The 27349-nt window shown below is 37.2% G+C and overlaps 4 protein-coding genes across 4 annotated transcripts; 2 read left to right on the forward strand and 2 right to left on the reverse strand.

The window, feature by feature from the left end:
* Window positions 1-1036: 1036 nt before the first annotated feature.
* On the reverse strand, window positions 1037-3871 carry LOC108580017 (eukaryotic translation initiation factor 2D). The gene is made up of 10 exons (XM_017943667.1): window positions 3840-3871; window positions 3437-3761; window positions 2983-3370; window positions 2616-2909; window positions 2201-2539; window positions 1983-2128; window positions 1732-1812; window positions 1456-1660; window positions 1206-1374; window positions 1037-1135 (listed from the first exon to the last, which is right to left on the reverse strand). Exons 2-10 carry the CDS (start codon window positions 3490-3492, stop codon window positions 1059-1061), a joined length of 1755 nt encoding a protein of 584 aa, XP_017799156.1. The 5' UTR covers window positions 3493-3761; window positions 3840-3871; the 3' UTR covers window positions 1037-1058.
* Window positions 3872-4078: 207 nt separating this feature from the next.
* LOC108579985 (cat eye syndrome critical region protein 5 homolog) lies at window positions 4079-6508 on the forward strand. The gene is made up of 3 exons (XM_017943633.1): window positions 4079-4346; window positions 4973-5790; window positions 5877-6508. Exons 1-3 carry the CDS (start codon window positions 4290-4292, stop codon window positions 6190-6192), a joined length of 1191 nt encoding a protein of 396 aa, XP_017799122.1. The 5' UTR covers window positions 4079-4289; the 3' UTR covers window positions 6193-6508.
* A 4080-nt stretch (window positions 6509-10588) lies between these two features.
* LOC108579860 lies at window positions 10589-16367 on the reverse strand. The gene is made up of 3 exons (XM_017943481.1): window positions 16331-16367; window positions 11745-12632; window positions 10589-11139 (listed from the first exon to the last, which is right to left on the reverse strand). The coding sequence occupies exons 1-3, from the start codon at window positions 16365-16367 to the stop codon at window positions 10589-10591; spliced, it is 1476 nt and encodes a 491-aa protein (XP_017798970.1).
* A 1725-nt stretch (window positions 16368-18092) lies between these two features.
* On the forward strand, window positions 18093-27285 carry LOC108579861 (patched domain-containing protein 3). Its single transcript, XM_017943482.1, has 14 exons — window positions 18093-18303; window positions 18916-19126; window positions 20463-20709; window positions 20895-20965; window positions 21317-21532; window positions 21596-22173; window positions 22254-22877; window positions 22918-23045; window positions 23118-23279; window positions 23347-23617; window positions 23702-23823; window positions 23912-24068; window positions 26064-26400; window positions 26481-27285. Exons 1-14 carry the CDS (start codon window positions 18093-18095, stop codon window positions 27283-27285), a joined length of 4140 nt encoding a protein of 1379 aa, XP_017798971.1.
* Window positions 27286-27349: the final 64 nt, after the last annotated feature.

Consider the following 27349-nt stretch of genomic DNA (forward strand, 5'->3'; position numbering starts at 1 on the left):
CTAGCTAAGAATGTTGCCTTTCAGATGCATGTAGTTAGTTGCATGGGAATTTAGTGGAAAGCTATCAAATTACTGAAAAACCGTAAAGGTACGCGGTATCGTTCCCGACATCACCTGCTAAAATTGTTAATAACTAATTATTGAACGGGTCTAGTGCACTAAAAGGTGTATGTGAAAGTTGCTGAAGGTCCACACTTCATTCTTCAATTCTAAAAGTTCACAGAATCGTCGTAATTATTGAGTTATTAATGATTTTTCACTGGCCGACATGACTTGGGGCCCGAGAGGCAGACATGGCGGCCCGCGGACCAATAGGAAACGTTTTCTCTCTGTCCTTGTCGCACACTAGTGCTTTCCTTGTCTAATACCTCTGTTCACATTCTGTGTTCCTATTAAAAAGTCTTAGTTCGTGTCACCAAACACGAGATGGAGTTAGTTTCGTTTTAAAATTTTCTGTCCTTATCTCCCCGCTATTCGTTTCCTTATCTCTCTACAGTATTGCTATCCCCGTTATCTCTAGCTTATTTAATTGATGTTTATAATCTATTTTTAATTGCAGTAACATTACTAGTAATATAGATAGTAAAATACAATTTCTGGGTTATTTTCAAGTACTTTAATTATAGAATAATTTCTGTTTCTTATGAAATAATAATTTAGATGGTAGTTTATAATTATTAGAAGTATTAAATAAATGTGTTGCAGGATTTAACACAATAAAACAACGTAGTTTATTAATTTCGCAATGAATTAACATTTATTCGTGAGTCAAAGTACAATGGTTGAATGTTTTGGTATTCTTTGTTTGTAATTCATAAATTAATAGAGCACTTAATAAAAAAGGATTCTGAAAAGGAGTATACAGTATGGCAGCATATTTTTAGAATGACAGTTTTTCAAACAGTAGAGAGATTCTTTCTTTCATTGGAATGGAAAGTTTAATTGGTTCTGTACAAAACTAATATTGAAATAGAATAGTAGTAATATCTAAACAAATAAAAATTAGATGTATTTAGAACAGATTTACTATCGTACGTTGATTAGCTTTTTATAGTTTTTTATTTTTTGTGGGAAGGTGGTTTCTTTGGAGCGAATTCTAAACCTCTTATGTAGGTCTTCTTGATTTGGTATTTTTCTGAAAATTTCAAATTTATTGAAATCAAATGCATACATTTTTATCCCGCACAAAACGTTAATCTACTTACCGGTAAGTAATTTGTACACGTATAAGATTTGATTTCCTTGAACAAGAACGCTAGGAGTTTTCTTTCCTGGTTCGTCCGTAATCGTTGCACTTGCCCCAATACTTTGACATTCCTTGCTGAACTCTTTGGAATTTATACCAAATGTTTCCAAGTTATTCACTAACGTTACCTGTAATACACACACACTAGATGAGTTATGAGTTTTCCACAACTTTGTCTGTTTTTTAACTTTGGCAATCGATCTCTGTACCTTTTTACCACCGGATCGAACAGTCACTCTCATATCGATAGGCTCCAATTTGCCAGTGTGTAACAATTTGTTTCCCGCTAACATGACTTCGTGCATATGCGTCATACGTCCAATGAACTTGTTTATTCCATCCTCCATCGTTAGAGTTTCCTGATTCACTTTGGTTTTCATAATACCTGCTAGTCGCGGGTTCAATTTCAGAATTCTAAAAATTAAAGGCATATTAAATAATTACGTAAAATAATGATCGAACATATTCGATCGAAGAATGCTCACTTTCCGTCTTGAAGATTCTCTGCTTTCACGTATTCAGTAAAACATTTTCTGATCTCAGCTCTTTTCATTACGTCCCCTTTTCTGCAATCATCGTATGGGAGTAAAATGTACATAATTCGTATCATATAATACAGCATAATGGTATATGATGTAACAGTTGTCAACTTCTGCTCTGCACAGAAAATCATTCTCTTTGCAATTATTGTATCGCGGTAATATGATACATCCCGAGGGTGGCATTGTATACTCACTCATAGCCGAATTTCGACAGTACTGGCACTACGTCGGCAGTCACCTTATAACATTCTGAAACAACTGCCGCATTCGAAACAACTGGCTTCTGGATCGGTGTAGGTTCTTCTAAAATGACTAGTTGTTTTAAAAGTGGATGATCAAACTGTAAGAAAATGTATTACAATTTATCAATGATCCCTTGTTACACGATTCAATTTAAAAATGCAAATCTTACCTTAATAGATAATATACTCTCAACACCTTTCGTAACAGAAGTATTAATAACACCTTTCGCTTTCATTTCCGCCAGAAAAACGGATAACTTTTTATACCGAGATTTTTTTATATCTACGTTTCTATCTGGTGGACATGCCGCTAGTAGATGATTTTTAAAGAAATTGGACGTCAATATCGGCAGATCAGTGACCTTTATCGATTTTTTGCAAGCTTTGAAGAAACAATACTCCAACAAGTTATCCATTTCTTTTACTGGATCTACAACTACTTCTGGTTCCTCAGTAATTATATCTTCTGCCTCACCAGACTCTCCTACTTTGTTCTCTTCCACAGTTTCCTGCATAGAATAATTATTAATACTTTCTTGATAATAAGATTATCAAATGATTCATACAAATTATGTTGTAAATTACCTCACAAGGTGATTCAGATTCTGACACCCTATCATTATCCACTTCTAAGTCATTCATTGCTTCAACAACTGACTCATCATTATTATCATTGACCTGTTCTGTAATTTCATTTACATGTTCTATCTTCTTATCTGTATCAGCATTTGGTGGTCCTAGATTTGGTCTCAAGGGAGGCTTTCCCAATTGACAAAATGTATCATTTATTACATGCAGAATTTCTACACACTTTCCATAACCCCCAGACATGTACATATCTTCGCTAGAAAGTGCAGTCAGACCAACAGCAACCGGTGCCTATACAAGGAAACAATATAATTATACTCTTTTACAATAAATTATAGTAAAAAAAAAAAATATTAATACACACCTTATTCTCTTCAGTATTCACACAAACAGGTGTACCCTTTTGCAATTTTCCAAAAGAGTACAATGTTACAGGCTCTTTAATATTGACCCCAGGCAACATTAAATCTGCACCACTTGACAATTTTGATACAACTGGGGTATGTGTTGTGAAAGACCTTAATAAATTTGGATGATGCCACAAAGTGTATATGGTGGGCAATAATGCTAGACGCAAAGATTCAATTTGGAAAAACATAGGTGTTTTGGCAACACAATACACTTTTCCTGAAAGGCCATTATGTGTCACAATTTTCATAATGCTTATTGCCTCTTTTTTAGGAATTAACAATTGCGTCTCTTCGTCCGTCAATGTTGGATACGCCGCTAAAATTTCTTCGCATAACTTCTTCCTGATTAAAAACAATACGGAGTTCATAAATATCCTCCTTGATCAATATAAATTAAATTATACCAACCTTTCCGTCCCCTTCAGTTGGTTGTTCGACTTCACTTTAAACGGTTTGATGAACATTTTGACTTTGCAAGAATTTCAAAAAAATTTATTCGACAAGACAACCCCCAACGAAATCACACAGCCAAAAATGCAGCGCTGCTTATCGCAAGATACAGCTGATTCTCAGGTTGTCCAACCCTTTACCTGTCTGTTTAATTGGTGTAGTTCTAAGCGAGGAAACCAAAGCCTCTTACGACGCAAATATTCCTTATGAAACATGCGTACAATCGTGGATCAATAGATCGCAAAAATCAGCAATCAATGTGAAAAATGTTATAGCAATAAAGCTGGAATTGATAAAACAATTAACGATGAGTTTTTTTTTTTCTAATTCTTTAAAGGCTTACTTCAAAAAGTGTACTAACACTACCAACTTTCCACTGACGGTTGGTAGCTGCCAAACACTTGAATCAACTTTACAACTCAATTAATTGAACTCCGCCTAAATATGGAATGTATACATACATACATAGATATGTATATATATATATACTCTATATATACATACGTAGATAGTCGAGCATTTATCTAGATATTCATCTATAGTTTCTGAATTGACTGTCAAAGGAACTTTAAGCTTAAAAGACATTGTGCACCCCGCGCACGATAATAATGTTAGTTGTATTGTGTAGAGTGAACTGTGTCCTCTTACGGCACGTGGGAAAAATACGATCAAATGTACTGTGCGTTCTGTAGGTCACTATAACCTCAAAACGTTGCATTATGCATAATCAATCTGTGAGAAGTAGCCTTTGAACGTAGTGTAGCTTTAAGATATTATCACCGAATCCTTATTTACGTTTGCCACTGTCAAAATGGCAATTATGAAAATATTGTTACGGCCAAACATCACCAGGCTCACGGGAGTCAGAGTGAGTTACATTTCATACATCATTGTTATGTTCGATTTTAGTTTCTGCATTTCGAGGTGAATCCATCATACATATCTTCTTTTGTTTATGACACAGATCAGTTGACCTACATTTTCAGATCTGATGCAAATTCATTGAATACAAGATAACAATTCATTCATTCATATTAATCGATTTTAAGATGAAAATTCTAGTTACCGTTGGGTGTAACTTTTCTTCGACTTTTTCGTTTCTTTTTTTTTTTCTTCATATTTTTTAAATAAGACAAAAATAAAATTTTTTAAGTAAAAATTTGTAGTTCCGTGTGAGCTGTGCAACGGAGAATTAGGAAGTTGAATAAGATTAATGATGCAAAATTTGTCAGGCACTACAGTATGCTTCAGTATAAAAATATACTGCATAGCATTCATGAGAGAACAAGTATATTTTTATATCCTGCTTCAAGGTCCTTGTAGCTGTTTTTGCTCCAAAAATATGAACTGTAGAATACCTTATGAAACATGTGAAGTGCATTCATTCTAGTTATAACATATATATTTGAGAATTGTTTTAAGTGCATTGGCAGACATAAATAAAATATAAGTATTTTAAAATATGTACTGATATTTATTTCTCTTTATTTTTAGCACCTGAGTATGAAACCAAAATTTGGTTTACTTTTTGACATTGATGGTGTAATAGTACGTGGCAAAAATGTCTTACCACCCATACCAGAGGCTTTTAAGCAACTTCAAGGAAAAGATGGCAAATTTCGTGTACCAACTGTATTTGTTACCAACAGTGGTAATGCTCTGCGTAGTCAAAAGGCAGCAGATTTGTCTAAATGGCTAGGATTTGAAGTGAAAGAGTCACAAGTTATCATGGCTCACTCACCATTAAAACTATTCCAAAACTTTCACAATAAACAAGTGCTGATATCTGGACAAGGTCCAATCAAAGAAATAGCTAGAGAATTGGGTTTCCATAAAATAACAACTATCCAAGAATTAGTTAAAAATTTCCCATCTTTGGACTATGTAAATATGGAGAAAAGAAATTCAGTATGTGGACCTGTAGATCCAAATTTCCCTGCAATAGAAGGCATTGTGTTATTTAGTGAACCAATTTCTTGGGAGACACCATTACAATTGATGGTGGATCTTTTAATGAGTAATGGCATGCCAGCTGGTTTACCTGATGAGATTCCTTATCCACATATTCCAGTTTTGGCATGTAATATGGATTTATTGTGGGTATCAGAAGCACCAATTCCTAGATATGGTCATGGTGCTTTTCTATTGTGTCTAGAATCCCTGTACAAGAAAATTACTGGCAAGGATTTGATGTATTCTGCTCTAGTCGGAAAACCTAGTGAAGTTACATATTATCATGCAAATTATATGCTCTGTGAGCATGCTAAAAGTATTGGAATAAATCATAATGTTGATACAATATATGCTATTGGGTAATTAGTTCCTTGAGTACATTAAAGAAATTAACAGGGTATTAAAAATTCAAATGAATACTAAATTCAATATATATATGTTGCAGAGATAACATCAACACTGATATTTTTGGTGCAAATTTGTATGATAAATATTTGTCATACTGCACAAAGGAGGAAGTATTAAAGTCTGACAAACTGAAGAAACTGCTTAGCAAATCAGATATCAAACCGCCGAGCGCGAAAGCTTGTATCAGTATTTTAGTCGAAACTGGTGTCCATAAACGGGATTCGAATTTTATCGTGGAACACAATCCCAGAGACTTTTTACCAGTCGAAGAAGGACTATGCAAGCCTGCGTTTGTAGTGGAACACGTTGGCGAAGCTATTAAACTCGTGTTTAAAGAGGAAAAATTCGACTGAACTAAACACATCTAAAATGTATATTCAGACTTGGAGTGTTCGCAACATAATATCGGCTAAAGAGAAAAAAAAGAGAACGTAAGAAATTAGATTATAACTTTGTTAATGTAAGTATTATGTTAATTTCATTAGGAAACGTTGATCATTTTTGAAAGCAGGATCAAGAAAAAGAGGAAGGCTGTAACAAATTGCATAGGCACGATATTTTTTTTTTGCTTTTTATCTTTTTAAATCATTTTCGATATTTTTATCTGCCATTTTATTAAAAAGAAAAGAAGGCAAATTGCGTCTATTGTAATCGGGCGTTAATCGACTAAAGAGAGTTAATTATTTATCATTGCGAACCAATGATATTCGCAAAGAGTACAACAATGATGTATACCAGTGATACTGGTTAGAGCTGATGTGGTCTTTCAATCTATACAGATTTTTATGTATATTTAAAGTTCTATAATTTATGTTATATGAGTATAGTATTTAGAAAATTGTTCAAAGATAGCGTTATATGTATATACACGCATACATCGTGAAAAAAAGATATGTGTATATATATACACTCATTACTTATATATACATAGACAATTTTTAGTTTGACATTTAATACATTATAGTTGTTTTGCTACTGATGATTAAATTGTAACGTCTCGTTCATATCGTTCCCTAATGTTTAATTTTACCATACTGTGACTGTAAATCATACTCACTCCGAACAGTCGAATGCATAGTCCTAATTGCATACAAAACGAAGCCCCGACGCGTATCTTAGAATTAATTGAAACCAATACGAGCTTTACACGACATATTGTCGTTTTAGTCGAGGAATGAAAATTGTAATCTAGCGACACACGACATATTAACATGTAATTTAACACCGTTTCCGTTTAGCGTTTACCGCTTTGTATATCGAATCACGTCTAGTCCCACGAAACAACATCGTACGTAACCGTAGCAGTAGCGATCTGTAATATCTTGTCAGTGTGTGAAAGGTGTAGAAGCTGCTGGAGTAGCTTTCTTCATGCGAACCCCACTGTGTAATTTAATAGTTTAAAAGACGAAAAGAAAAAAATTGTGAATCATGAACGTTTAATACTCAATGTGCAACAACAAACGGACTGCAATAATATATGTATGTATATCGTAAAACGCACATTGTACAACACAGTACTCGGTCCAGTTGATCGTAGTTGGCGCGGATGCAAATGCACACAGTGAAAGAAAACAGGAAAACGAAGAAAAACGAACAAAATATATCGAGACGTCTGCAAAAATGAAGACTGACCACCCACATAGAATCAAAACGACGATGGCCGCTTGTCGATACCGGTCCATAATTTGTTTTAATGTTAACGAATTAAACAATGAAAGAAGAGAAGGAAACGGGAAATCGTTGTTTCTCGTGGCAGAGTTAACAGGAAGATTATCCGAAGAAGGAGCACTCTGCAAAATTAACGATGCCGTAGCTAACGAAGGGCAGTTATGCGCAATTATACATAAAAAAAAAAAAAAAAAATTATGTAGAGTGTTGCAACATTGAAAGCAATACAGAATGTACATTGTTTCTTTGTTACAATAATTATTTTATAGGAGCCTTTATCCGTAGAAGAACCTGTGACTTTTATAGAACCAATTAGAATCTATTTTAGTATAATTCCAAGCTGGTTCATTCTATCCCAAATTCCTTCGCCCTTTTCCTTTATGAAAGCCACAGGATGTATCAGGATATTACATTTTTTTTTCATAGGAAAAAGAATGCATAAAAGACATAAAAATAGTTTAATTAAGCGTATAGTTTAGTTTAGTTCAAAGAATTACGAGAGTATTAACTTAACCTATTTCTTTTCGTTAGCGCGCGTATCGTGAAACGTATATACATACATATTTCCTTTTCTCAAATTTCGAGTAAGCAACGATAACTGATATTTCATTACAGTAAGCAAAAAAGAAGCAATCGTTTCACGAGCGATTAAAGTAATTAATATTCCTTTTAACGATATATTTTCTTACCAAATGGCGGTTTCTATGATTCATCGCGTGTATTAAATTCTCTTAATTAAGAACAAAAACTGAGGAATCTGTACTTACTTCGCTAAAGGTGCATTTTCCTCCTCTGCCTATTGCAACAAGTTGTATTTGTAGAAATTAGACGCAACGAAATATACGATATATTTTTCGTTAACAAAACGTCATCGATCTTATTGCGACTAACGATAACGATCTCACGATGGTATCTGATCGGTACGAAAGCGTTTCCTCCCCAAATGTTACCATTCATCATTTGCACATACGCTTTCTCCGTTGCTTTTCCCACGAAAGTTCGGTATGTAAGTTAGAAAAGAAACGATTCGCCATTCGTAAGTCGAGTTAATGTTTTTAATGAGCCTGCAAAAAATTGACTCGAAAATTAGTAATTGCTCCTGGTCACGGTGGAACGTGCAGGACGTCTGGGTCTCATGACCTGTGAATTAAACCGTCAATCGTTTGATGGAATAATTCAATTAAATATCGGTTCGCCGGTGTCCGCGAGGAATAAATTTATTTCCACGCCGATGGGGTCATTGGGAGTTCATCGTTATGTATTTAAACGCGTACTTTATTAATTAACTAACGACGTACACACAGAAATATTACACGAAAGAAAGAAATTCATTCTTTATTGCGTAATTACGTAAATATTTAAGGATGAAATAATTGTTGAAATATCCATAGAAAAATAACGACAGATAAACTTCCTATGTCCATAGAGTAACTAATTATGGAGAAAACCGGTTTCGAGAAAAATATGCCTGATATGTATTTCAGTGTCGTTTCTAAGATTCGACGGGTGTCATCTTCAGCCTAAAAATACATCTCGCAACTCATTGTGTATGGTGTACATTTAACGAATTAAAGTGGTACGTCTCTGTGTATGTCCTGTGTACACAGTTTCCGGCAGAAGAAGAAATCGACCGAGATTTCTTCGAGATGAATTTTTACTTGGCGCTTCTCGACTGCTAAACGAGCCGCCTCATTGCACGCGGACTTAATTTACGAGTTCATTAATGCCCGAGTTATCGTAATTGACCTTATCGCCATGTTACTAATCAGCATCGTGTTCTCGAATTACGTCAGCTCGTGAACGGAATTGAAAACGTGGCGAAGATGTCTTTTAAATAATACAATCTTCTATGAAAGATTTTATTTTTTCTTCGCATATTAGCAAAGATTGATCGGTGAAAAATTTACGACGAAACTTTAAGATTCCAGATGTGTTAATAAAAGTAACTCGATCGAATGATGAGCGTATTGAGAACTGTTACGTTCACTGGTCTAGTTTACGGAACTGGTTATGGGATTATTAATCATAACTGATATCTGGAATCGTTCGAAGTGTTACACATCTGTTGTCTATTATAAAATCTGAGTAAAAAATTGAAATCGTAATATTCCAATTTCACTGTATCATTTAGGATATTTTTGCAAGACACAAAAATATAATAAATTATCGTAGAATGATAAACGACGATAATGAAAGGTATATTTAGACAAGTCACGAAATACAAGCAATAAATGACAGAAACAGAGTTTATGAAATTGCTAATATGCAACTTCCGCTTAAAGATTTATCGAAATCAATGCGTAACACTTCGCGCATGGCCCGCCCATGAATGACCAAACCGGTTTCTCCATTTCTGTGCTATGTTGCACGGCTGAGGTGCAGCTAGTCTTGGATGTCATTTCTAATTTGAAATTCAGAGCTCGTCTGACCGTGCATAACTTCGAAATATGGGTCAAAGATCACTCTGTCTATTAGAAAGTTTTTGCTTCCTTAAAAGAAAAAACAAAAAAAATGAAAGGAAAAAGGATATCCAAAAAAGAAAAGTAACAAAGTGACAAAAGGCAAGCTTTCATGAAGTTTCTACATTTTTTCTATTTCCCAATCACATCGCTCGTAATGTACAACCACACCACCGTTAATCCATTTGATCGAGTAATTTTTTTTTTTTAGGGAAAGTAAGTTTCCCGAAGGATGCTGCTTCGATTTCATTGGTAATTAAACTCACGAGCAGTACACCCACGTGGTTGCAGGGTCACAGGGGTAATTGACCCGCGAAAGTCTGGTTTCTCACGTCGCCAAAAGTTTCACTGTCACCTTCTTACCATCGATAGACCATTCTAGCGGTGGTCTACCACGATTTCAGACGATTAATCACACGCAATAAACCACTAACAACTGCTCTGACGAAGCATACCGAGAGAAAGCACTCTCTGTTGAATCCTGTGAACCTTATTCTTGTCATTATATTACACGACATATATACAAGACTCCTTTAAACAACCCTTTTCTCGTTCATCTCATCACCCATTCACATTTAAATTAATCACGTATAAATTAATCGGAAATATTCATTCCTAACTCTTAACACTCGTCTAATACATTTGCATCCCTCTTCCTTCTTTTCTTCTCGTAGCATTCCACTGCTCTCTGAATTTGTTCCAGGTATTCTTGAATAGTATCGTCTTGAGAAAATTCTCTGGAGTCTGATCTGGACAAGGATCTCTTCTGTACAAGCGCGGTGAGCATCAAAGTGACTACAGGAAGAGTCATTCCAAGAAGAAACGTCGGTGTCATGATGTTCTTCAGTCCGTGTTTCTTGAATCCTTTGTACAACTCTGCCCAGATACCGCTTCCCTCTTCTTCGTGATGCTTACCGAATTTTCCGTACAAATGAGGCTTAATCTTGCCAGTTTTGGCTATGTAATTATAGTAATGAGGATCGTAGGATTGAGCGTACAGTTGAGAGTAATAAACATCTTTGGTAGGTGGTGGTTGATCTGCTTCAGGGAACCACGCACTTGCGTCCTCGTAACGAACAGGAGGATTATTGATCGCCGGTGGTCCATGATGAAATCCAGGTGGTTTCGTGTAGATCACTTCGATGGGAGGACCTTTTGGCTTGAATGGAACTGCTGTGGGAAAATTTGTTGCGTAATTAATCTACTAGTAATTAGGATGAATTCCTGCTTCGAGTGAAAACAACCAATTACGACACACTCGATAATCAAAGTCTCACGACATTTCTTTAGAAGATGCAACTCTCGATTGCTACACATCTTAACATTGTGATTATCGCGTTCTGTAACGTGAGAACGTAAGAGTGTTCCGAGAGAATTTTCATTCAAAGCTGAAAGATTGCGTTGGAATATTTAATTAAAAAGAATTTTCGACACCGATGAGACTTGATTTTATCTCTGATGATTATCTTAACCCTTTCACTGCGGCAGACTTTCTATCGCGGTTGCAAAATCTTTCGTTTTGGCGTTCGAAAATGTAAATAAAATTTTTTTAAATTAAGGCGGAATTGCGCAGAGGTAAAAAATTAGGGCTTAAATTAAGATGAAAATGTGCCAAAAGGCGCCAAGGGCACAGCACGAGGAAATATTTTCAAAATACTAAATTAGGGATTAGTATAATTCAAATATCTTCAAGGGTCCTGCAGGCACCAACAGCAGTGAAAGAGTTAATTATCCACGGTGCAAAGTCCTGAAATATAAATTCCATTGAAATTTTTCACCTGGAATAGGTGGACCACCGTGAAAACCTGGGTTTCCTCTCGGCTGTATATAGTTAAACGGTTTCCCACGCACTCTTCTCACGCGTTGATACCATCCAGGATAATACACGTCTTTCCTCGGTTGTATCCCATCTGTATACGGCTGGAATAGCTGTTGTTGCTGCATCAGAGGCGTAGCCATAGGGTTCGACACAGTCGAACGAAGATCTACCGGGTTCACAGGTGCATTGTAGGCTGGTTGATTAACGGGGAAAGCCTGAAACGGCTGTCTTTGTTGCATGAGTTGCGCAGTCAAGTGTTGGTTCACAGGTGAAGACACTAGTTGTTGATTAACTCGTTGCACCGGTTGTTGCGTCAATTGTTGCTGATTAACGATCATTCCTGGAACGTTGTCAGGGGTTTCTCTGTTTTGCAAATAATAATCCAACGATAAACGCGATTCTTCTGGTGTTTTCGAGTTTAGAAAACTGTTCAAAGCTAACTCTGCTGAATTCACAGTGGTTGTTGTTCCTTGATTGTAGTTATTCGCAGGCAAGTTTCTAGCTGTATGAACGATCTTCTGTTGTTCGATCGTGTACAGAGGATCGTCTTGATCCACTGGATAAGCATCGATTATAGTTTTTGTAGAATTTACAGGTATAGAGGAGTTATTAACGTTCGAGAGAGTAGGATGAATGTTCTGAGACGATTTTACGAGAATGTTGGTCACGTTCGTCGTGGTTTCCTCTCGTCTTGCGGTTCTCTCAGAGAAGCGTGACTCCTCAGCTGTATACTCGGTGTCCTCCGTCAACGGGTTACCCTCGAAGTTCAATTGACCGTTCGTTAATCCCGCCATGAGGACCAGTAGAACCGTTGCCGCGTTCATGGTTCTGGAAGCAACGAGTAAAACTACTCATTCGTCGGTATCCTAACTTCAGAAGGGAATCTCTTGCATTAACAAATTTCCTTGTTTTTTCTTTTAATAGAATATAACTTATGAATTCTTACAGAAGATTTGTCAATTGATCATTTTAATTTGTACTAGAAATTATGACGAGGAAAGGAAGTTACATCGAAGCGTTCTCTCACGCCGTTCCACTTACATCTCTTCGTCAGTCAGAGAGGAGAAAGAAACGAGCTATGTAACAAGTTCACACGTATGCTCTTACATGCTTAGAATAATCATCGATGAACACCTCTCTATTCCACCATTTACTCCACTTTTCCGAGTAACATTCTTACTTTCATGTGACAAGAATACACAGTATCTGATTGTTTTCTTACTATTCACCTGTTAACTGGGAAAGACGAGTTAACTCGTCGTTGATTGGCCAGCTCTTGGAATATACTGGTACATTTATTCAAGAATTATTCATTTTTAATTGTACTGTTATGTCTATATTAAACAAAAAGTACATTTACATTAGAACCAAGATGAATTAATTGGTTACAATAATTATTCATTTGTAACCCAATGTTTCTTCGTTCAGGAGGAGGAAAATGATGCTTGATTGCAATTTTACATTCTGACGAGGGCAGCAAGAATTAATAAATACCCTAAAGAATATAGCTAGCAAAAAAATATAGATACATGGTAAGTAACTTCCAGGTCGCATAACTTAACTCTCACAGAGTGTTAATAATAAATTAGAAAGATTCAATCTCTGTTCAAAAGATGAACTCAGTTAACAAGTAAACAATTTCACAGAAAAAGAAGAAAAGAAATCGTAGCTGAATGAGAAAAGTCATCCTCGAGAAAGAAGATACTGGATAAACGGACTCGGTGCATTCATGAATCAAGTAGCGTGGGATAAAGACCCGCGTAATACTTTCTTCGGTCAAGGTGAACGCAACCACGCTGGAACACGCCTTCGTTAATCGTTTCCCAATGAAATTACATCCTTTACTACGTTCTTACAACCACATGCTATTATTCGTTTTACGTCCAGCGTCGATGTAGAAAATTCTGTTCCTGAAACATCTCTCACCGCGACCTCATGAATCTTTCATATGCGCAAGAAGATCGTAAATAAATCTACGAAAGATTTCCATTTGAATTTCGCCAGATAATCCGTCGAATTATGAATCGAGACATTACCAGGCACCTGGTAACGCAAATTTTTGTGATCTTAAAACAGACGTATGTAAAAGACGATTCTTTTTTTATCGTGAAGTTGAACGTTCGGTGTAGCATCGTAGGAAGAGAAATGTATCGAAATGACGCGATGGAAAAAGTCGTCCGGAGAGAGTGGCTTTGTTCGAAACTCTGTCCACGCGCACGTTGCTCTTGGTGGAGTTCAGGGTCATCTTATTCCGGCGAAACTATTCGATTTTTCGTAGAAGGCGAGAGAGAAGGATGTATCGCGATGTTCTACATACCGCGATTCAAGTTCAATGATTCATTCTTCGAAACGATGGCTAACTTTATTATACAGTCTATTACAATTGCAAATTTTTATATACACACGCACGCGTTGGTATCGTTTATATTTTTATGATCCTTAATGAGAATTACCGTTCGGGAATACTAAAATTTCGCCATTCACCGGTAAAAGGTTCTCGAACAACGACAGGTCAGAACTTTCTAAAAACCGTTAATCCATTATGAATTCAACGATCACGGTTGAAATTCAAAAAACGCTTCGATTTCCTTCTACCTGAGCAAGGAACGATCGGTTATTGACACCATTCGCGTGTTTTATCGAAAAGCAAACGGAACACTTGAGAAGAGATCTCTCTCTCTCTCTCTCTCTCTCTCTCTCTGTGTTTCCGAGATCGTTCACAGGAACGTAAAGAGAAAAGAAGCGCAAAACTCTTTGTACCGTGAATGATAATTACTCGTAATTCCCGGATGAAAAACGAAATCGAGCCTAGCGTTTAATTACACTCGCCTACTTATCTTAATTGAACTTTTTTCCCCGTAATTACGCGCAAAATCCCTGGAAACACACACGCACCGTGTAAATTGTTCGTTGATTCAACAATACAAAATTACGTTATATACATTTTATCGATTTGTTATATAATTCGTATTCTATCGATGGAAATTGTTAAGTTGAACAGGAAAAAATTGAAAAGAAATTCAACAATTTTACTCACACTGGTGAAAATCGGTAAGAGAACACACGCGAATTCTTCGTCTCGTCACGAATGAATAAACTTCGATCGAACGTCCACGAATTGGCAGACGATCCGCCCGGTATTGGAAACGGCGCGCGAGAAAAGACCATCCATCGGTCCGACTGGAACCAGGAATACTGAAGATCCACGGATCCGATGAGAAAGCCATTCACTTCGTGTACACTCCCTACCTTCCACTCAACCCACTGAAGACCCAGCCCCGCGGTTCTTCCTTACCTGGAACCAAATTACGCGTTTCTTTCTTTCGGCACGTCGACCATTGTAACCCTTTCTTTCCACGACGACCTATGTTACTTTTATCGTCGACGATAAAATTCGAGGAAGAGAAAGTGAAATGCAAGTGAAAATCGAGAGAAGAATTTAGAGTGTTTCACTTGGAGTCGAGGAAGATACGGTTTTAGGAATTCTAGATCGTTTCTTTCTTCTGGTAGCGACTTTAATTAGAAATAGATGAAAAACTATCGAGTATCTGCGTTTGTAATGCTGTATTTTCGTAAACAAGATGACCAAATCTAGAAGTATACAAAGTTTCATCTAAATCGGTGAACCGAAGGTCTTGCGCTCTCCTTGTTAGTTTCATTCATGAATGAAAATGTGTTTATTTGTTTCGAAGAATAGCGCAGAAGTATAGTCGGTGGACGAATGTATAGTTCGAAGATTTAATTTACGATCTCGCTACGCAGTGGCTCGTGTTATACTAGAATGATAACTGAGAAATTAAGAAGAACGACGATGGTGTCAGAATCACTTAAAATTAATTTAACAAAACTTTGCACCGCTTTAACAATCGAATGTTACAGTTGTCGAGGCACAATGGCTCGAAGCAATAGCACGTCGTGCGGTCTAGTTAACGAAGGATCATAGAATCCCTGGGAAGCGTCGATTCTTCGCCAATTACTGCTTGTAAATCACTTTTTCCTCGCTCGTTCGACCATGAACGCGTCACTTAAGTCTCGGAATAACTGTGTACCGCATAGAACAATATCAATGTTACGGGCTGTTGCGAACATTCCTCACGTGAGAATTAATAAGTCGCAACTGATGCACCATTTTCATCGATCTTGTTTCCTCGATCCGTTCGAACGATCGTGAACCAGGCTTCGAAAAATCAACATTGCTACCGTAGCGGAATCATAAGTAAAACGTTCCTGTATGTCCCTATTTGCATAGCAAGTTTCTCTTTTACCTAATTCACGGCGAGAACTTTCGAAGAAAAGCGCTAATTAATGGAATATCTCGGTCAACCGGTTAGAGTCTATATCACGATGCTCGATGATTCGCGCGTTGCACCGTGATGCGAGGTTGATCATCGAGCTATTTCTGCTGTAACCAGGAGCAAATCGAACGGTAGTTTAAGCATTTTGTTTGCACTGCCTTTCGAACGATCAGTCGCCGCGACGACATTGTTGATGAGGCTCACTGATTGACACGAATCGCGTAGATGGAACAACCGGTGAGCCACTTACCTGATTCAACGAGAATCACTCTCTGTTTACGGATCATGCTTATGCTACGTTATTAGGTAGACGTGGATTTTTCGATTCTACGGTGTATTCGCAACGATTGATTAACGAAAATTGCTTTTCGTTGGTAGATCGTGGTTAATAATAGAAATTTTGGAAAAAGGAAGGGGAGATTAAAAGTTAGGGTGTAAAGAAATTATATCAAAGTAATCTCAACGATAGAAATTTTGGAAAAGGAGAAAGGAGATTAAAAGCTAGTATGCAGAGAAATTATATCAGCGCAATCTTAATAATAAAAATTTTTGAAAATAGAAATAGGAAGCTAGCGTGCAAAGAAACTATATGAAAGTAATCTGAATGATAGAAATTTTGGAAAAAGGAAAAGATGACTAAAAGCTAGTATGCAGAGAAATTATATCAGCGCAATCTTAATAATAGAAATTTTCGAAAATAGAAAAAAAAGCTACAGTGCAAAGAAACTATATCAGCGCAATCTGAATGATAGAAATTTTGGAAAAAGGAAAAGATGACTAAAAGCTAGTATGTAGAGAAATTGTATCAGCGCAATCTTAATAATAGAAATTTTCGAAAATAGAAAAAAAAGCTACAGTGCAAAGAAATTATGATCAGTGTAATTTCAAGAATAGCAATTTTCTAAAAAATAAAAGAAGGAGATTAGAAGCAACTGTAAAAAAAAATTGTATCAGCGAAATTTTAAAGAATAGAAATTTTCGAAAATAGAAAGAAGAAGCTAGCGTGCGAAGAAATTATACGAGAGTAATCTCAATGATAGAAATTTTCGAAAAAATAAAAGAAGAAAATTAGGAGCAACGGTACAAAAAAAATTGTATCAGCGAAATTTCAAAGAATAGAAATTTTCGAAAATAGAAAGAAGATGCTAGCGTGCGAAGAAATAATAAGGTTCGTCTGATAGCCAGTTAGATTCCGTTAGTTAATTCCCTTTCCCGATGCTCACGCGACGTGGTCCACAATTATGCTAATCGTCCCGTATAAATCACACCTCTCCTCGAGCACCAACCAGATCAGATAATCCGAAGATGAATGCAGAAAGCTCTCTTCTCTGCTCTACCAAGCATCTCAAACTACATAAACAAGTATACCATTCTTTGTACAAAATGTAATTGTACACGAGGCTCATTCAACAAGTAAAGAAAGAAACTGGCTGTTGTTTTAATATCGTTCATTCAACGAATCTCACAGTTGAACCATTTTACGACATTAACTCCCGCTACAATTATACACTTGTCTCACCACTCTACCGGCTTTGTTATACCTGAAGAAAAAAAATTCTTTACCTTCAAATCTAAGAAAACTTTGCACATCTGTCTCCCTTTCTTCGTTACTGCGAAATTTGACTCCACAAAAAGGAGAGCTAAGTGATAAGAAATCTGATGAAGCGAGATCTGGAGTGTAAGTCGGATGTGGTAGAACCTCGTAACCTAATTTTTCCTAATTTTTTCAGTATTTTTTTTATGTACACTGAAGTAGCTGTTGTAAATTCGCGACAGAGATGTCAATTTATGCGTATAGTCGATGGAAGCGATACAGCGAGGCCGTGAAATCGGTCACGCGTCAAAGTATAGTCGGTCGTATGTCGTTCAGGCGTCGAAATTTACATGTGGAAGCATATCGAAAGGCGAATCGACAGATATTCGAGAGAGTAGGTACTGAAAACCTGAGTCAAGGCTGCGTGAAGTATGTCTTAGCAAAACGTAAAATACCGCGATAGAAATATGACCAGAAAATGACTGAAAACCTGCATCGAAACTACGTGAAGTATACTTTAGAAAAATGTAAAGCACCGCGACAGAGATCCCAAAAAATGAAGAGGGAAAATCTGAGTGAAGAGTCCGGGAAGTGTACTTTAGAAAAATGTAAAGCACCGCGACGGAAATCCCAGGAAATGAGGATAGGAAACCTGAGTGATGACTACGTGAAGTATGCTTTAGAAAAATGTAAAGCACCGTGACAGAAATCCCAGAAAACGAGGACTGAAGATCTGAGTGAAGACTACATAAAGTATTCCTTAGAAGAGCGTAATTCAAAATGTCACTGCATCAATAGAAACGGCTACTTAACACATTCAACACCACAGTTCCATTAAACCATCTCCAAATTCAAGAATTAGTACCTCACACATCCATACCGCTAATAGCTACTACGTTACAACCTTCCTCCACAACCTCCCAATATCTCTTCCACCAACTATACATCTTATTCAAATATTTTCCAAACCAGACACCTCCGTCTCCTTGCTTATTCAACGACCCTCGTACCTACATACGACCATTCGTCGTCGAAAATACATGCAAAACGACGGAAGAACAAAGAATACTGGAAAAAGACTATCGAAAGATGTACAAATCCATTGGAAGAGGTGATCGGTCCGCAGACACAGAACCGAGGGGACCTGGTGTGTCGAACGAGTGCACGGAGGAACGAAAACGAGCGGTCACGAAGACAATAGGAGGGGTGATCTACGTCCACGCTCCTCCTCATCCTCCCGGTGGCATCAGCCGCGATCGTGCAAGCGAAGCTCCGGGCCGAACGTTATATAATTGTGGCAGATTACTTCCAGCGTTGGTCACATGCATGCTGCCGCACTCAACCGTGCGCTTACCAACGTTCACCCGCAGTGGACATTCGGTCACCGTACGACCTGAGCGTCGGAACCGCGAGGATGGAGCCACCGCGACGAGGAAACAGAGCGATCACGTGGAAACGCCTCAAGGATCTACTCCTAGATCTCCATCAGAACTCGGATCGTGTGTTTTACCGGTGAGTGCACCGATACTTCCGGGCTATATACATAAGTTAGATCATTTCTCCGTCACTTTCTATTTTTCCGTCGATATTCATACTTGTATAACAACATTCGTCTTTTTCCCTTTTCACCTGTGTATTCTTCTATGTTCTACGCAAGATCAACTTGCTTCCTGGTTGGATACTGAGACTGTATTTCTTCTCTTCGTACAGGCTTCTGCGAACGAATAAAATTGATCGTCACATTGTTCCCGTTTTTGTAGGATCGTTTCCTGGAATATACGCTTTTTCGCTCGATTAGCTTGCTCCTTTTTTGCCCCCGTCGCACGCGAAATCAGCTGTATGCAAATGGCCCGTCGGGAGGAAAAAATAGATCGGATGTCGGCAAATTGAGTATGATCGCGTTCTTCTGTCGGAAGTGCATTATCTCCGTTTTCGCGGTGCTCCTGACCGGCGAGCCGCGGCGTTCTGCATTGTCACCGAAACGCGTACCGTGTGTCGCATAGCTCGCTTAAATAACAGATTCCCTCGATTGCGAATTGTCATTGAGATGTACGTCCGTTAATGGTAATCTTATACGGAGAAGCTAATTGCTACGCCGGACAAAAATACGACGAGGACGTGTTTTCGTAAACAGCTGGTGAATTATTGGAAATGTTCTTGAAAAGAATGTCCTACGTATTCTACGTCGAAGTCTTCGTCGTAGCGAAGATCGATTGGATCGATTTAAAATCAGGATCGTACCACGCGCCTAAATGCCTGTTTTCAACGGGCAATTGATCGTGCCATGAAAAGTATAATAAATCTCGTTGAGAGATAATGGGATTAGCATGTGTGGTCGAGTTTTGGTAGCTCGAACCTTGTAGAATTTAATCCACTTAAGGTGAGATCATCGTGAACCCTCTTAATTAGCTGAATCAAGAATGCCCGCTTTCCACGAATTGGTCTATATCAACTGGAGACGGTTCCTCTGGCGCCACCTAATTCTCTCCACGAATTGTCTTCTGGTACCACTCTTTCTCTTCATATCTCTCCTATCGTTGCACTCCTTTTCAAACTCAAATTGGTCCACTTTTCGTCTGAACTTCTCTCCAATTAAACTAGCGATACATTTTTCTTTAATATCTTTTACAGCATTGTGAATCTTTGGTAAATCGAATTAGTTCGCGTTTCTTCTTACTCAGCTGCTCTAAGCAAACTATACTTCCGTTCAGGAGGATCCTTTAACGCTTAGCTCAGCAGTATATGAAAATGATCACTTCTCGAATGATAACGCTCGACTTTCTTCATTCTCGATAGAAGAACAATTTTTCAACGTGATCGAGAAAAGACAAATTTCGTATTCTTTCAGGATTGGCCTGAGTATTGGAAAGAGGCCCTGGTTATGGTTGTTGGTGGCGTTCTGCATAAACTGTCTCTGCGCGCCTGGGATGATCTTCTGGAAGGAGGAGCTCGACGACGTCGAGCTCTTCGTGCCCCAAGATTCCGTGATAAGGACAGACGCGGACTGGGTGAAGACACACTTTCGGGACGATTTCCGATACGAAAGTATCATCGTCACGGCCCCCAACGTTTTGGAGCCGGAAGTGCTGCGCTCGGTACATAGGCGATCATGAATTATACGAGTATCTGCGAAGGTTCTTTTCCACTTTAACGCATGATCCTTCTTCGAAAGATTCAATTAAAAACTCATCAGATTTACCCAGCACTTGGAATCTGTGAGCTGAACGCACGTTAAGTTAGACCGTTTCGTTAAAACCGTCCTGTTCCATCTCGCTTTCAGATCAGCAAAATTGAACAGGCTGTGAAGTCTGTGGTGGTGAAGAATAGCACTTGGGAAGATGTGTGCGCAGGGTAAGATCAATTCTCGATCGTATACGATAAGTTAACTCAGATAGCACACTTAGAGATCTTTAAAAAAATTTTCGATGTCCAAAAAATTACGTCTTGAAGAAATTTCTAAAGCCAACGCATAGTGATTTAGAGCGCACTTGGAGATGTCTACAAAATTATGTCTTCGAATGATTTCTAAAGCCAGCGCACAGTGATTTAGAGTTAAAACGTCTGAAAGACACCTCGATTTGTCTTCTTCTTCAGACGTCTTTCGAACATCTTTAAACTTCGTTAAGACGTTCAGAAGACGTCTGTGTGCTATCTGGGAGTAGTTCTCCTTGAATTTTAATGACGAATCTCGCGAAATTGAAGGTACTTCACGTGGTTCAACATGGACGACACGACGGACATCTTCAAGGATCTCGAAGTCACCGAGGACATTCTATACGAGTTGAACAGGAAAGTATTGAAAAACGGATGTATATATCAGTCGATCATACAACTCTGGGAGACAAGTTTAATGAAGAACGTTCATAATCTGACGAAGAAGGAGATCCTCGAGGATGTGAACAAAGCCATCAGACACAAGTAAATCTCTAATTAAAAAAAGTACATCCCATCCTTCGATTTATTACAGCAAATTTGTTGTAGGATCAACGACAACGTTCTCCTGGACATCGTTCCTCTGCTCTCGAGGATTTTTTACGACAAAAAAGGTCGAATTAAGGGTGCAAACGCGACGATCCTCAATTGGATGCTGAAGAAGTCTAATCCAAACTCGGCCGACTGGGAGTTGGAGTTTATAAATCGCGTTCTCCACTCGAACATCACGTTTCCACCAGGAATGGAGATATACGCGATAGCCTCGCGAAGTTACATCGACTCTTTGCATCAAATATTGAACAGTAACTTGACAGTATTATGTTGTGGGATATCTCTGATCGCGGTTTACGTGATGGCGATGATCGGTAAATGCAACGCGCTGGAGCAACGGATTTATTTATCAGTTATGGGAGTGTCTGTGGTTGGCCAAGCAATTTTGTCTTCTTACGGAGTTTGTTATTACTTGGGATATTCCTACGGACCGATACATTCTATTCTTCCGTTTCTATTGCTTGGTATAGGCGTTGATAATATGTTCGTGATCATGCAGAGTTTGGACAATCTTTCGGAAACGGATCAAGCTGCGGAGATTCCCATACGTATCGCTAAAGCTGTTCAACAATCTGGTAAACGAGGATTTATTTTGTCAAATTTCTTTTCTGATTGGATAGAGAGTACTTTTTTATTTTTATTTGTATTTTTAAAGGTATGTCAATCACGGTGACCTCTTTCACAAACGTAATCGCCTTTGCCTTTGGAATTACAACAGTGATGCCTTGTCTCAGATCGTTCTACGCGTTCGCTACGTTAGGAATTCTATTTTTGTACATCTACGAAATAATATTCTTCATAAGCTGTCTGGTGTACGACGAGAAGAGACTGGAAGCACGAAAAGATGGGTGTTTCTGCCGTCCGAAATTAAACTGGAAACCGAACGACTGTAGTCAGAGGAACACGCAGCAGATTATCTTTGAGAATTACATTGGTCCAGGAGTTACGAAGATCACGACGAAAGTGATTATTCTATTGATCACTGCCGGTTGCCTCTGTATTAACACGTGGGCGGTTTTTCAATTGGAACAGAATTTCGACCCTCTTTGGTACTTAAATCAAGACTCCTATCCGATCCAGTTTAACGATAAATTAAGACAGTATTTTCCTATGTACGGTAAACGTGCTGGAATTTATATGACTGGCGTCGATTACTACGAAGATCGTAAGTCTCTTAACAAGCTGGTGGAAGTACTCGGGCAAAATCAGTTCGTTAACAATGGCACCCTCGAGCCGTGGTTCATTGCCTATGAAAAATGGTTGAACACTACTAACAAAGGTGACGCTCAATTTTAATACTAAAATTGAAATTTTAATAGGTGATATTGAGAGTAAAGAGGAGTACTATAATATTCTAACAGAGTATTTGCTCCTGACAAAGGAGGGTCAGGCATACATTAAGGATATCCATTTTGATAAACTACCAGCTGGAGACTATAATATAACTGTATATTAAAAATTATTTGACATTCTAAGAAGACTATGTTCCCTTTTTGTTTATTTTTTTTTTTTTTTATAGACATCACAAATTCCTATACAACACATTATGATTAATACAGCGTCCGAGCAAATACAAGCGATGCAATCCATCAGAGAGACGGTTCAAGCTACGAATTTCTCTCAGGGTCTCGATTACATCGCTATATTTTCACCTGATTACGTTTCGTGGACAGCGAATAAAGTACAACGAAAGCCTTTACCATAATTTTCTTTCTTTGTTACAATTTTTAGTTGTTATTTTTTTACAGGTTATAGGAGAAGAATTGACACGGAACTTGTGCTTGGAGATACTGACAATCGGGATAGTGATCGTAATATTTCTTCGAAATTTACGAGCTTCATTCTGGGTGATTTGTTGCGTTTTCTTCACTCTTATCGACTTGTTAGGTGCTATGTATTTCCTAAATCTGACCATTGAAATGTCTTCGAGTATTATGATACTATTGTGCGCGGGACTAGCTGTCGATTATGCCGCTCATATGGGATTGGAATTTTTACGGACAAAGGGCAGCAAAAATGGTGAATGACAGTACAATTTAGCATATGAAATGAATGAATGGAGAGCGTATAATCCAGTTCACTCGTTATTAATTACCGTTTCAGAACGAGCAATAGCAACACTTTCTATTATTGGTCCAGCTGTGTTTAACGGTGGTTTAAGTACGTTCCTAGCGTTCGTTTTGCTAGGTTCTAGCGAGGCTTATCTTTTCAGTACTTTCTTTAAGGTGTTTAAAAGATATATACATAAAAAATTTCGTTAAAAGAGTGTAATTGAATTTTGTCGAAAATTACAAAACACTTTTACTGTTTCAGTTATTCACGTGTGTAGTGATATTTGGTCTGTTTCATGGACTATTATTTTTACCAGTAATCTTAAGCATATTGGGTCCTGAACAAGGAGTGGGTAAAGAGAAAAAAGAAACTGTTACAAGGGAACACAATGGATATTGTAATGTTCCTCTGTCACAGAGTAAGAAAGGTGATGTTATGACAAAAAAAAAAAGAAAGAAAGAAAGAAAGTTACTTGAAAATTATTTATTAACATTATTTCAAGTGTTTCAATAGTCTCTCTTTCTTTTAGATACTGCAACTAGAACTGCCAAATAAAATTTGACAATGTCTAAAAGACTGCTTAGATAAGTATTTGAATGCAAGAATTTAGAGTATGGATTGCAACTGCAAGAACAATGCACATGTACTGTAAAAAACAGTAGTTTGTACATTCTTTGTTAATCCAACCTTTTGTAAAAAAAAAAAAAAAAAAGAAAGAAATAAAAGAGTACCATTTGAAGAGTCATAACCTGGTAGTTATCTTCTCCGCCTACTTCTTACTTCTGTCCATTCACCTATGACTTCCATATCACTAGGAGTTTCTTTTTCATCTTCTGAACTGCCACTTTCCAGATGACAGGTAGTTTGAACCATATGCATTGGTTCACTTGTGAGAAGCCATGGCTGTAATGGTGGTATTTTCTCAAGCTCTGTCGCTAGTACATTTGCATTATTTTCGGTACAATAACGATGAAATTTCAATAAATCTTCTGCAACTTGTATTGCACTATCATCTTCAAGTTCTGTGATGAAATGCTCTTCCATATAATCTTCTAATTCGTTGGCAATCTCGCTACTAGTTAAATCTTCTAAAAAAGTATTACACAAAATATTTACAAAATAATTTAAATAAAAATATAAAAAGAGATAAATGAAATAACGCACCATTCATGTACATAACCTCTGTTATGTAAGGACAAAAATCTACTGCTCTTTCCTTCGGGCCCATTCTATGTTCTACTGCCATCTAAATACAAAATATTCAATAAAAAATAATGCGCCGTAGTATTATTTATATATACATATATTTTTTTGTAAATTTTAAGAAATAAATATTTAAAAATACCTAACGATCTTTACTAATAATATTAATAACAATTGTTAATCACAATTTTTTAATTCACTTCGTACGTACCGAATTGACAAATCGGCCATGTGTTTTTAACTTTTCGGTTAAAGTTAGGTTGATGAGATTAGGTTAGGTTTCACATTGTAAGATCGCTAGCAGTTTACATATGCTACAATTTTTTAATAGAAATGTGTTTCTGAGCGTCGTAAACGGGTTTGATCGGTATCACAAGGTAAATATTAATTTTCTTTGGTCGTAAATGTAAAAATTAATTTTTTCGATTTGTGTTCCACTAATTTTACGTTAAGTTATAACATGCAGATATTTCTCATACACTGATGTATATTTGTGTTAAACAATTTGTCATAAAGACATGTCAGACGCGTTCGAAGAGATTCAGGCTATTAAAATAAAAAGAAACAGTCTACGAGAAAAATTGCAGAAAAGAAAACGCGAAAGACATGAATTATTTACTCTTACTTCTGCAACACCAGTATCATCCACCTTGACAAGTGAATCACCTCTTGCCAGTGGTAATTGAATTATTTCAATTTTGTTAAGTGCTTCTATATATTTGGAATTCAAGTTTCAAATAAGTGCTAAAAGTGTAATATAACTATTTGTTAGACTCAATGGGACACTCACAACGATCTGACCATAGTGAATATGAAAGGGATGTGTTATGCATCTTACATGAATCACTACCTAATTTACCAATCACATCTGCAGAACTGATAGATCAACTACGTAAAAATCTTAATGCAGATGTGTCATCTTCAGATATTCACAAAATTTTAGAAAAGCTTGCAGCACAAGATATTGTTAAGTTAGTAAGTTTCTGCATTATCCCATATTTTAGTATCATATGCAAAGATGTTATTGAATGCCTTTTTAGGATCAAAGAGGTAACAGAAAATGGTGTTTTTGGATATACAGTATTATCAGTGGCAGAATCACAATCATCATATCAATCTCAGTCAGATGATACAGAAAATCCAGAAAGTGCAGAAACATCTGCATCTGAATTAAACGATTATGTGCCTGCAGAGAAGCAGCCTAAATTAGATAAAAAGAATACAGAAGATATAATGTCCCTTATATCAATGCCTACAATTAGGGAGAAGGAAAATAAAAAGGTTGGAGAGCAAATTTTAGATTTATTATCTAAGCAAACATCTAAAGAAAAATCATTGGCTGAAAGATTTCGGTCTCAAGGAGGAGCTCAGGTTATGGAGTTTTGTCCTCATGGTACAAGGGTAGATTGTGTTAAATTAAATGGTGGGCCAGGATTTGCAGAAAAATGCAAAAAACTTCATTTTAAAAAAATTATTCAAAGTCATACAGATGAATCTTTGGGTGACTGCAGTTTTCTTAATACTTGCTTTCATATGGATACATGCAAGTATGTATTCTGGACAAAACACTCTTTAAGTATAGCAAGGATTCACAATCTTTCCTTTATTTAAACATTTTATTACATAGGTATGTTCATTATGAAGTGGATGGACCGACAACTCAACCAAGAGAATCAAATGAAGCAGATAATGCAAGTAATAGTACAGTAAATAAAGGTTTAACAGTAGATAGTAAAAATGGTAGCAATACTGCTTGTCCAACTCCTAGTGGATCCTTAGGTAGTGAATTGACTCTTTATCCACCACAATGGATACAGTGTGATTTGCGTTATCTTGATATGACTGTACTGGGTAAATTTGCTGTTATAATGGCTGATCCTCCATGGGATATCCATATGGAGTTACCATATGGTACCATGTCAGATGATGAAATGAGGCAATTAGGTATACCTGCACTTCAAGATGAAGGTCTTCTATTTTTATGGGTGACAGGGAGAGCAATGGAACTTGGTAGAGAATGCTTGCAATTATGGGGATATGAGAGAGTGGATGAAATCATATGGGTGAAGACTAATCAATTGCAAAGGATAATAAGAACAGGCAGAACGGGTCATTGGTTAAATCATGGTAAAGAACATTGTTTGGTCGGTATGAAAGGAAATCCAAGAATTAATCGGGGTTTAGATAGTGATGTTATTGTGGCCGAAGTTCGTGCAACCAGTCACAAACCAGACGAAATCTATGGAATCATCGAACGTATGAGCCCAGGAACGCGAAAGATAGAATTATTCGGTCGACCGCATAATGTTCAACCTAATTGGATCACATTAGGCAATCAAGTAGATGGAGTCCACTTGATTGATCCTCAACTCATTAAAGCCTTTAAAAAACGTTATCCGGACGGAAACTCAATGAAGCCTAGTAAACCATAAGTATTTTAAAACCATGTAAAATAAGTGGATAATTATTTTATTACAAATGTTATGAGAATAAAAT

This window comes from Habropoda laboriosa, unplaced genomic scaffold, assembly GCF_001263275.1.
Source record: "Habropoda laboriosa isolate 0110345459 unplaced genomic scaffold, ASM126327v1 scaffold2, whole genome shotgun sequence".
In the NCBI taxonomy this organism is placed as follows: Eukaryota; Metazoa; Arthropoda; class Insecta; order Hymenoptera; family Apidae; genus Habropoda; species Habropoda laboriosa.